At 52.0% G+C, this 10977-nt stretch overlaps 2 protein-coding genes across 5 annotated transcripts; one reads left to right on the top strand and one right to left on the bottom strand.

Annotated features, from left to right (window-relative positions):
* The first annotated feature begins 16 nt into the window (after positions 1–16).
* Positions 17–6353, top strand: TMEM106A (transmembrane protein 106A). Its single transcript, XM_006199186.4, has 9 exons — positions 17–100; positions 392–519; positions 1300–1526; positions 2034–2097; positions 3279–3432; positions 3937–4077; positions 4185–4228; positions 4735–4788; positions 5141–6353. The coding sequence occupies exons 3-9, from the start codon at positions 1316–1318 to the stop codon at positions 5259–5261; spliced, it is 789 nt and encodes a 262-aa protein (XP_006199248.1). The 5' UTR covers positions 17–100; positions 392–519; positions 1300–1315; the 3' UTR covers positions 5262–6353.
* Positions 6354–7636: 1283 nt separating this feature from the next.
* CCDC200 (coiled-coil domain containing 200) lies at positions 7637–10762 on the bottom strand. 4 transcript variants are annotated; one of them, XM_072940067.1, is made up of 4 exons: positions 10592–10762; positions 9204–9525; positions 8692–8750; positions 7637–7829 (listed from the first exon to the last, which is right to left on the bottom strand). In XM_072940067.1, the coding sequence occupies exons 1-4, from the start codon at positions 10688–10690 to the stop codon at positions 7803–7805; spliced, it is 507 nt and encodes a 168-aa protein (XP_072796168.1). In that variant the 5' UTR covers positions 10691–10762; the 3' UTR covers positions 7637–7802. The 4 variants fall into 4 exon arrangements, with proteins under 4 accessions (XP_072796168.1, XP_072796169.1, XP_031541129.2 ...); XM_072940068.1 differs by having other exon boundaries at positions 9210–9525; XM_031685269.2 differs by lacking the exon at positions 8692–8750.
* Between the last annotated feature and the right edge of the window lie 215 nt (positions 10763–10977).

The following is a 10977-nucleotide window of genomic DNA, read 5'->3' as shown; positions in this document are numbered from 1 at the left end:
GGAGCTCCCCAAGGCACTGAGTCTAAGCTCGGGGCGAGCTCCTGCCTCCCGCACTTTCGATTCAGCTTGCAGCCGCTTCTGTCGCTGCGGTCGCCCGGAGGTAAGGCGCTCTGGGACTCCCCTTTTTCCTTCTTTCCCTTTGGGAGGTAAGGGCCTAGGCCCCTTCTGTGCCTCCTCATAGCCCAACACAACGGGCACACGCGGCTACCAAGCTCCATTAACGGCTTCTGGTGGTCTCTGGTGGGACTTGAAATCCTGAAAAGAAGCCTCTCCGCCCGCCCCACCCTTCCGACCCATGGCAGAGCCCCAGGGTAGGCGTGAAGCAGCTGGGTCCCTGGGGAGGCCAGAGTCGCTGCTCCCCACTTCCCTAACAGCACATTCGCTCCCGCAGGACTTTGCTGGAGGTGGGGGCCAGTGGCCCCTTGAGCCACCCTGCCCTACGGGCCCTCCTCCCCAAAGACGCACTCCAGAAATCTTGCCCACAGCTGAGAGGACCCTAGGATCTCAGACCTGAACCAGGTGAGGCTGCCTTTCTTTTAGCCCAAAAGGTCTGAGTGTGGCTCATCTTGCCCACTCATCTGCCACCAGTCTTTTGGGAAGAATCTGGATTTAATTTTGACCTTTCCTAATGAAGTACTGACCCTGACATGGCTACCACCCTCCCCCAGGCATTCTTTCCCACACCACCTCAGAAAGTAATGAAGAGGAGGTTTATGCTCCCTTCCAGGACCATTTTGGGGTTTTTAGCCACACCTGTGACCAGTCTGGCCTCCTTTCTCTTATTTCAAAGAATCCCTGCCTTCCTATTAAGCCAGCACCTCCCCAGGCTCAGGAATGGAAGCTTTCCTTCCACACCTGGGCTGGGAGACCTCGGGCACTTCTGCCCCGGTGCTCTAGAGACCTCTTCAGAGTTATCTTGTCTCAGAGGATGAAGGGGCTCTCCTGGCTGCTGCCTGCCAGCCCTATCTAACTTCCTTCCCTTGAAATGAATGACAGCTCAGCAACTTCCCCAGAACAAAATAAGTGCTGTGCCTTTCACTTAGGAAAGTCCCTTAAAGTGAAATAACTTCTGCTTTGCTTTTCCCTCTTGTAGGCAGATTGAGCTCTCCTGAAAGGAGCTAAAATGCATTGAGACTTCTGATCCGAGGGTCATGTATACCTTCTTGATTTTCCATACCCTCACTTCCTTAGGTTTGATCTTACTGAAATCGTGGTGGGGTTCTGTGCCAGTCTCAAGAACCTAAAACCAGGGTGACGCCCAGCATCAGTGCTAACTGAACTTTGTTCTTTTCTCATCAGTGAAAAATCCCCCTGAATGATGGGTGAGACATTCTCCCAGCTGGGGTCTCGGGAGGATGAGAACAAGTCAATCCTGGCCCCCAACCCAGCCATTGGCAGCAAGGCTGCTAGCTACTCCAGCACCAGCAGCAGCAAGTCTTTTTGTTCCTGTGTGCCTTGTGAAAGGGCTGCTGGTGCCAGCTTTGTGACTTGTCCCACCTGCCAGGGCAGTGGGGAGATCCCTCAAGGTGAGTGGCCCCAGGCTCTGGAAGTAACCTGGGATCTAAGAAACGCTCTTAGCAGCCAGCTGGCCAGGGCCAGGCCCCTCAGTCTCCTCTGAATGGAGTTAGGTCTCCCAGCTTTTAGTCCCTCAGTTACAGGCTGGTCAAGGAGATGCAAACCCTCCCTGGGCTCCCTGCAGAGAGCCCCTTCTGCCCAATCCCAGGGAGTCTCCAGCCTCTCTGCTCCCTTAGCAACACTGCCTTAGGAATGACCTCTTCAAAGAAGCTAGGCTGCTCTGATTAATAGTGACTTGCAGAGATTCTTCACACCTGTTCATGAAAATCTCACCTCCATTCAAGAGATGGCAAAGCTGAGCTGCTAACAGCCCAGTGTCCCCAGTCCTGGTCTAGGGCAGAAGCAGCATGCATCTGACACTGCTCTGTGGGATGGAGGAGTGCTTCTGGCAAACTGGCCACGAAACATTTGTCATGAACATTTTGTGGCCCTTCCTCTTACCTTCTTTCTCTCTACAGAGCTAGAGAAGCAGCTGGTGGCCCTCATCCCCTATGGGGACCAAAGGCTGAAGCCCAGGCACACGTAAGGCCCTCTTCCTACCCCAGCTCTGCAGGGTGTTGCCCCTGGGAGTTTTTCCTCTTTGTCTCCCCCATTCTCCCTCCCCCACCAATTTTTCTCCTTTGGTTCTCCCCTAGAACGCCTGAGCCTCATTGGGCTCAGATGTATTAGCTCCCTATTTCCAAGGATTTTGCTAAATTAAGAAGCCTGGGGCACAGCAGATACCACCTGGAGGCTACTTAGTATCCTTTCCCTGAACATCACTGCTTCCAAAAAGCATGGCTCCTTTTTGAAGAAGGAGAGGACCTCTTGACTGCAAGTCCTTCCAGGAGGGAGGGAGTGGCTCTGGTTCCAACTGATTTGGGGAAGTGATTTTTTTTTTCCTAAGAGCTTCCCTTGCTATATGGCAGTTTAGACCTGCTTGTTCTCTTCCCCACAGGGATGGAAAACCAGCTGCTCCCTGTTCTGGAACACTTTAGAACCTCAGAGGCAGCCCTGAGTTTCACTGGGGGACCTGTAACCCTGTTTGTCATCTGGTTCCCTTTGACATGGATCCCCACAACCTCCTCCTAGGGTCCTCAACTTCTGTCTGGGAGTCACCACCCAGCCCTCCCCCACCACTGCACCAGAATCCAAATCTGGCAATGCCCCTTATTTAAGATGCTAACAAGGTGCTGTCTCTTTAATGCATATCTCAATTTTGAATTAGGTGGACAGATGATGTCCTGTTCTGAATATGCATATTAAAATTCAGAGCTCTCAAAATTCATGTAGACTTACTTGTTCCAGTGATAGGAGCTAGCATTAGTTAAGCCTTTGCTACGTGCCAGGACCAGGGATTAGTGCCTTAGCCCATAACAGATCGTATGAGGTAGGTACAGTTATTTCCCATTTTATAGACAAGGAAACTGAGGCTTAGGGAGGTTAAGTAGGTTGTTCAGAGTTACTGGGCCAGTGGGTACAGAGAGCTGGGAATGGAAGCCAGGCTCTGGCTTCTCAATCCTGTGCTCCTCTACCGCTCTGGGCCACATCTGAGCCTATGCTGTTCCTCCACATCTGGGGAGCTAAATGTACAGTTGTGAGGGGGAACCTGGAGGAGGGCCTTGTATAGAGAGAGAGAGAAGAGTGTCTGAACCCTCCTGGCCCAGGTTTCCTTGGTGTCCAGACTTCTCCACTCCTCTATCCCGGATCCTGCTTTCCCATAGGAAGCTCTCCGTGTTCCTGGCAGTGTTCGTCTGCCTGGTGACCTCCTCCCTCATCGTCTTTTTCCTGTTTCCCCGGACTATCGCCGTGCAGCCTGGGGGCCTCAATTCCTCCACAGTGGTCATTGACGAGTCGGACATCCATCTCAACATAACGGTGGGTGGGTGCCTGTGCTCCTGGGCTCCGATCCACCTTCCTAGCAACACTTCTCTGTAGCCCTCGTCCAGTGTTATGACCCTGGGCATGAGTAGCTGGGGCTTTTATGGCACCCGGAGGGTGTCAGTAGCCTGGGGGGAAGCAGGGGCAACCATGAGCCCTCTAACAGATTGTGTAGAGTTGGGACAGTGAGGGGTCAGAATCGAGGCCAAAGAGGTAAATCACGATGCAGTGGGGGTGGTGTGCCTGAGACCTCCTGGGTGGGCAGGACCGACGGGACAGAGGCTTGCAGGGGGAGACTGGATTTTGGAGCAGTTTAATGTCTTCGTTAAAGGTGACCCTTTGCCATTTAGAGCCCCTCAGAGGGGTTCCTGGCACTGGAGCTTCAGCAACTGAAGACATATTGAGGGTAGGGCTCAGGCTGGAGGTATTTTGAAACTGTTTGACTTTATCTTTCCAAGGATGGCTACCCTCACCCCTCCCTTCCCTTGTTTTCCTCACCAGAATATCTTGAACATCTCCAATAACAACTACTACCCCATCACTGTGACCCAGCTGACCATCGAGGTTCTGCACCTGTCCCTCGTGGTGGGGCAGGTCTCTGACAGCCTTCTCCTACACATCGGCCCTTTAGCCAGTGAACAGGTGACTCCTTCTCCCTGGCAGCCCCATCCATATCTGTGTGGAAGTGTGTGGTAGTGGGAAGGGGGCGGCTGGAGTTGGGGCTAATTCTATGCCCCTTTGGTTGACAGATGTTTTATGCAGTAGCCAACAGGATATGGGATGAAAACACATAGTGAGTAGCCCTTGATCTCTTCTCCCTGAGCCTCTTTCCTGATTGGAAACCCAGTTTGAATCCCCAGATTTCCTGATTGTTTAGCAAACCCTACAGCCAGCATCTGGCCTGGTCTCTCATGGCAAGGACTGCAGTGTTCAAGGGTTCAGGGTCCCCAGCCTCTGCCTGTTTGGACCTAGATTGGAATGAAAAACAGCCTAGAATTTAGTTAATCCTTATAGTACATGACCTTGGGCCCCTCACCCTGACTCACTGAGGAAGATGAATGTCCTGTTTTATGCTGGGGGAAGGGCCAGCACATGTGTGGGCCAAGCTGTGGGGGTTGGAGAAGCAGGGGTAACGTGCTTACCTTAGACAGAGGGAGAGGGATGGGATGGGAGTGGCATCTGGGGCCCCTGATGGAGAGGAGCCCAGGGGGTGAGAGGGCTGGGACCATAGGTCTCCTCTGAGCTGACAGGCTGCTCAGTGTGAAACGTGGTCTCCTGTTCTCTCTCTGTCTCTCTCAGCAAGATCTGTACCTGGCTGAAAATCAAAGTCCACCACGTGCTTTTGCACATCCAGTAAGTAGGGCTTGGAGCCCTGGTAGCCCCTCTTCCACTTCTGACTCCATCTCCCCGCAGCTCCACCTTGTGGGAGGAGAGTCATCCAAGCTGACCCCATGAATCTCTATTGACTCTTAGGAATAGCAGGTCCAGCCCCTTCTCTAGGGCCCACCTTGCTAACGGGCTACTGATATGACAGCCATAGGGCTGCCCAGAACATAGGTAGGGCAGCTGTCCCAGTGGCCTTGGCAGAGTGGGGAGCAGAAGGAAGGGCTGGGCATCTGAGGAATCCAACACTCCCCAGAAAGCAGCAGGGCCAGGGCTTTCCTCTTCCTCCCAGACACAGCATCAGAGTCTGCTTCCTCTCCAGGGGCACCCTGACCTGCTCCTACCTGAGCCATTCAGAGCAGCTGGTTTTCCAGAGCTATGAATACGTGGACTGCCGGGGAAACACATCAGGGCCACACTTGCTGGTCCCTCACCCGCCATGACCTGTCTGCTGTCCTCCAGCTCCAGGCACCCGCCGGGTCTACATCTCCCATGACAGTCTATGATGCCCAGTAGGGCTCTGGTGACTTTGCCAAAGGAAAAGCCCTGCTTTGTCATACCCTCCCCACCCATATGCCCTCAGCACACCCTCTAATTTCTACAGGAACAGAAGCCTAGTTCTATAGTCTGGCACCAGATTTTCTCCTTGATCTGTCTGGAGGAAAGTCTGACCTGATGTTTCCCCAAAGCTGCCTTAGAGTCACGGACTGGCACCCACCCTTTTATGCTGAGCACCTTGGTTGCCCAGCTCCTCCAGGGCTGGCCTTCCTCCTGCCTGAATGTGGAGAAAGCTTTCATTTTATCTGGCTTTGAATATATGGGTCCTTTTCAGGTTCTCCACCCAGTGATGGGAAAATGACTTGTGGGATAGCCAGGGCTGTCCCCAGGGCCCTTGAGGGAACCATAGATACTCTGTATGCCTCCCTGCTTTGGTCATGTGACAAAGTGATGATGATGCCCGACTTCTCTTCTGGTAACTTGTCCCCACCCATCTGACAGCAAGATTGGCCAAGGCCCTTTGGCTCTGCATCCTTCCTGGTTAAAGACTGTCTGGCTTCCTAGGAAGTCAGAGCTGTTCTCCAGCTAAAGCTTCTCATCTCCATAAAAGTTGTATTATTCTCTTCACAGTAGGAACCAAAGTGGAAGGGAAGGGGCGGGGGACACCTGGCACTCCCAGGAAAAACCGAGACAAAGCCAGAGTTATTTTAAAAGGTATTTATTGAAGGAAACCACAACCCTGAACCATATGAGTGGACACAGGCAGGTCAAATGGTGGGTCCAGCTGCGCCCCTGCTGAAAGCCTGCAGAGCTGAACTGCTGGGCTCTGCTGCACCCACCGCTTAGCACCAGGGCCCACCCTCTCCTCCCAGAGGCCTCTGCTTTGACATTGACAGTATGGAGCTGCCTATCAGCAGGGACTGGTCTGGACCCTCTCCTCTTTGCTGTCACTCAGATGCAGCTAAGCCCCAGGTGACCCCCAGGTTCCCACAGGCTCCTGCTCTTGATCTGAACAAGAATGGTATTTGCTTACTCAAGATGGCTCTGGTTTCTATCACTCAGACAGGCAGAGAGATGAGCTTAGGTGGTGGGGAAGCTGAATTTGAAGTAGGATGGATAGAGAGGGCGAAGTGGTGACAGAACCTAGTGACTAGCTGGCTGGGGGGACGAGGGGAAGGGAGTTTGTCCTGTCTGCAGGCTCTCATGCCTGGGTAACTGGGGTCAAGGTGGTGCTGGCAAGAGCACAGAAGTCCACGAAGTCCAGGCTGGAGCTTCTGCTGTGTGCAGTTCACCAAATGTAAGGGATTTATATTGTATTTAATAAACTGAACAGTATTAAAAAAAAAAAAAAAAGGTCTCCTGTGAGTGGGAAGAGAGCTGGTGGACACTCCCCCTCTCCCAGGCTGTTTCTTAATGTCCAGGCGGGCATTAAGTTCTCTTCCCCAGGCCCTGAGCCCCTCGATAACACACCCTGCTTCTCTGGCTTCTGAGATTTTGCTCCTAGGAACTGGCTTTATCCCTTTCTCCCTTTCTCTCATTGTGTGTCTCTGAGGTCCCATCCGACTTTAACATTCCTGTTCTGTGCACCCTCCCTTCACCTGCCCCAACTGCTCCTCTCAGGAAACACTGTACTGGGGGCTCCTTCAGCCTGACCCAAAAGTGATGCTGTGTGGGCTACAATGAAAGGACCCTGGCATCCCCCCTCACCAGTCCAAGGTGGAAGGGGGCAGGGCTGGGGGACCCTGGATGTGTCAGTTTCAGGAAGTGGTGAAGGGGGTGCTGGGGCTTTTGGAGCCTCTTGGTTGTGTCTGCTACATGGAAAGGCTGGGACCCAGGGAGGAAGAGGCCTGTGGATCTGGGGAGGTGGCTAGTCCCCCTCCCCTTCCCAGGGCCAGGTGCTGTGCCTGAGGCTATAGCCCCCCTTTCCTCAATTCTTTCCACCCCTGCCTCCCATCTTTTCAACAGCAGAGTGCCCACTGTGGACCAGGCATTACACTGATCTTGTGGGGAGGTCCCTGCCTGCCATTTCTTCTAATGCTGCCCCAGGCCTGCTCTGGTGTGATGCAACCCCTCCTTCCCCATCGGCTAGGGGGAAAGGGTGATGGCTCCAGTGAGAGTCATAAGTCTGAAGTCCCTGGCAGACCTGTCACTGCTTAATGAGGGCCAGTAGTGGAGCTGTAGACTTGAGGGGCAGTTGGCTTTGCCAAGAGTAGTAAGAAATTGCCTTCTCCTTTCTTCTCAAACCCTTCCCATCCCCTTCAATGGTCTTCTTGCTGCCTCCCCCTCATCCCAGTCTCACAGAGCCCCACCAGTCTCTTGATTCTTTCCAGGAAGAAATCACATTTTATTCCTGGCTAGCCTCCTCAGCTAGAGTGGGTCAGGAGGGGTTGGCGTTTGGAGTGGAGATGTTGCTGGGTGGTGAGGAGGTAGGGTTGCTCATCTGATTTTTGCTGATGGCCAATGGGGTCTTGGGGTCTAGCTCTGAATCACCACTGCTGTGTGTAATCCCTTGACTGAGAAAAGGGAGACAGAAGACAAAACAAGTTAGCAGTTCCCGGGCCAGCTGGGTTCAGAACACTGTATTAAGCCCTTTGAATCCAGAGGAATCAAACTGAAATGTAGCAGCTCAGTCCTCATTTTTTTTTTCTTTTTAATGGAGGTACTAGGGATTGAACCTAGGACTTCATGCATGCTAAGCATGCACTCTACCACTGAGCTATATGGACTGCCCCTCACTGGTCCCCCAGTCCTCGTCTTAAAAGGGCTAGAATCAGTTCTTGGATCCTTTGCACCTGTGCCAGAAACCTTTCCAAAGCTCATACCATTTTATGTAATTCTCAAGACTCTGAGGAGTCTTTCTGGGTTTGATGATCTACAATAAGCCAGGTCCTAGCTGAGTGCTTTTGATGCCTTCCCTTTTAATTCAGTCCTCATGACACCTCAGTTAAGGAGGTGGTATTATTCTCTGGATGGGGCACCTGAGGCTCAGAGATTGAATCATGCTACCAGGCAGTGGTGATTCTGACTGAGCCCATAACCTCTAACATCAGGTTTTACCTTCCTCCTGCTCCAGCTGGCTCTCCCCCAATCAGTGTTTCAAACAGCCCCTTGATTTTGTTCCGTTGGTATCTGCCCTATCTTTCCAGATAGATTATCATCCCCTTCACTTAGCACTGAGCAGCAGGCTCTACTTAGACATTTTTATGGGGGTGAGGAATGGAGGAATGGGCCATCCAGAAGTGACTGAATAACTTCAGTCACCTCCTCTGACTCCTGCCAAGGAAGCCTCTCTAGAATCCACTCACGCTTCCACGCAATCACACTCAGACATGCAGCCAGAATCTTTCTGCCTTTCACACTCTGAATCTGTCTCACCGTCAATTGTGGGTACTTGGTGCATTTATCTGGGCTAGACTGGAATGATTTCCTGAAACCTGATGATGAAACAAAGCACATATTACTCATCCGGCAGTTTCTGAGAATGGAACATGGCAGAGCTGGACTCTTTACCATGTGTCTGGGGTCACAGACCCAGCCCTATCCTGAAAATTCTCAACTGGGAAGCCACGCTATGCTTGCCTGTTCTAAGCTCAGGATATCTGTGCTAAGCCTACAACCTGTGGCCCACCCTCTGACCACCCCTACCTGCTCTGTCACCCTCGCCCTGGAGGAGAGACTGACATCTTCTGAGCCACCCTCTGCAGAAGCTGTCAGGCTTCTCTGCAGCCCTAGCTTGTGCAAAACCACCCAGAGGGAATGACCCCCAAGTAAAGGTGCCAGAGAGAGTCAGGGGGTGGAGTGACAGATGTGGATTCTGGACCACAGGGCTGGGATGGGAGCAAGAGGCTCTCTCCTCACTACCTCGGACTCTGGGGCATCTCACTTACCAGTACCTTGAGGATCTGTCATCTCTCCTTGGAAAGTGTCCTTGTTAAAGAGGTTGGATTGCCCTCCAGCTTGATGGGTCCCCACCAAGCCAAGCTGGGGATCTGGCCTTTTGGAATCCTGGAGAATGCACTGGGAGGTGAGCTGAGTAAGAAGGTCTTGAGCATTTCGTTGGTTTGGCTGAGGAGGCGGCGGCGCCGGCGGTGGTTGCGCCGTTGGCGACTGTGATTGCACCGGGGATGGCTGCGACTCCTGCCGCGACTGCCGAGATGGCTGGGTTTTTTTCTCAGATTGGTGTTCATCCTCTTGGAGTTTCTTCAGTTCCTGGCAAGAAGCCCCTCAAGTGGCACCCTCCTCCCTCCCCACGCAGTCACCCACCTGCCAGAGACACTGCAGAAAGCAAGGCAAGCAAATCCAGAGATGGAGGTGGCTGGCGGGAGGGGTGTCTCTGTTCCCTGGAGTTGGAGGCTGAGGCTGGAGCAGAGCTCTCTCCCCTCCCCCACCACAACACCCAGGAACCCTTTCTATAGTGACAATACCCCTTGGCACAGCCCCTGCCCAGGAAACAGCTGCCTCTGACCACCTACCTCCCAGTTTGGGAGCTGCACACTGAAAGTTTTGCAGTGCTAGAGGGTAAAGAATAATTTCTTGCAAACGCTTTGAAACAACACTGTCCAAGAGAAATATAATGCTGGTTAACTGTAACAAAGTTTTCTAGTAGCCACATAACAAAGTAAGAAGAAATAGGTGAAACTAATTTTAATAGTATATTTTATTCAATCCAATACATCCAAAACATAAAAGCAATATGAAAATTAGTGAGATAGTTTATATTCTTTGTTTTTGTATTAAGTCTTCAAGATCCATTTTATACGTAACAGCCCATCTTAATTTAGACACTACATTTTGATTAAAGATATCTAATCTATATTTAGAGTTCATATAATTTACAATGAAAAAAAGTAGGTTCACATATCCAAACTGTTCCAAACATACTTTGAAAGTTTCTGGTATGTAAACTGGGTGTGGGTTTTTTCATTGATATTTAAATAAATTAAATATATATAAAATTTTAAATTCAGTGCCTCAGTCCCACTAGTCACATTTCAAGGTCTATAGCAGCCAGGCTATAGTACAGTACAGCTTTAAAATCTCCCAAGCCTGATCCTCCAATCCCATAGCAGGCCTCAGTCTAATACAACAGCAAAGTTGAGTCCACCCAATACACATACACACAAACAAGAGAACATCAAAGGAACTTGTTTTCCTCCAGCCCCCAGCAAAACAAAATTCACCAGATAATAAACAGCTTCCCAGGAGTCTTGTCTTCCCTCCCCATTCCCTCCCTACCCCTGCAAGGACCCCAGTGAACCTGGCCCCTCTCACGCACTTGCTCTTGCTGCTGCTGCTGCTGCTGGGCCATCAGCCACCTCCTCCTGTCCAAAGCCATCTGCCGGCGACGGGCCTCCCAGTGGTAAGCACTGCCCATGATGGTGGGGGTAGCAGCAGTTCCCAGGCAGGGGGTAGGGGCAGGCAGAGCCCAGGAGGCTGTCACTGCCCCCACTACCGGTCTCCTCTCACCTCAACCCCAGAGCCTGTAACCAGAACCACCTCACAATGTGGCCACTACCAGGGCAACTGGGCAGGACCCCCCCTGCCTTGGGAAAGAGGGAGGTGCTCTTCCCAAGCCTCCTAGGAAACGTCTGTAAATTACCTCTCTCTCCAGGGCCATGAGCAGGTAGAAGATGCCTTTCCACATTAGCTTTGAGTTTCAAT

The sequence above is a fragment of the Vicugna pacos genome, chromosome 16 (genome assembly GCF_048564905.1).
Source record: "Vicugna pacos chromosome 16, VicPac4, whole genome shotgun sequence".
Classification (NCBI taxonomy): domain Eukaryota; kingdom Metazoa; phylum Chordata; class Mammalia; order Artiodactyla; family Camelidae; genus Vicugna; species Vicugna pacos.
The sequence above is the reverse complement of the archived record's forward strand: the minus strand, read 5'-3'. Positions and strand labels throughout refer to the sequence as shown.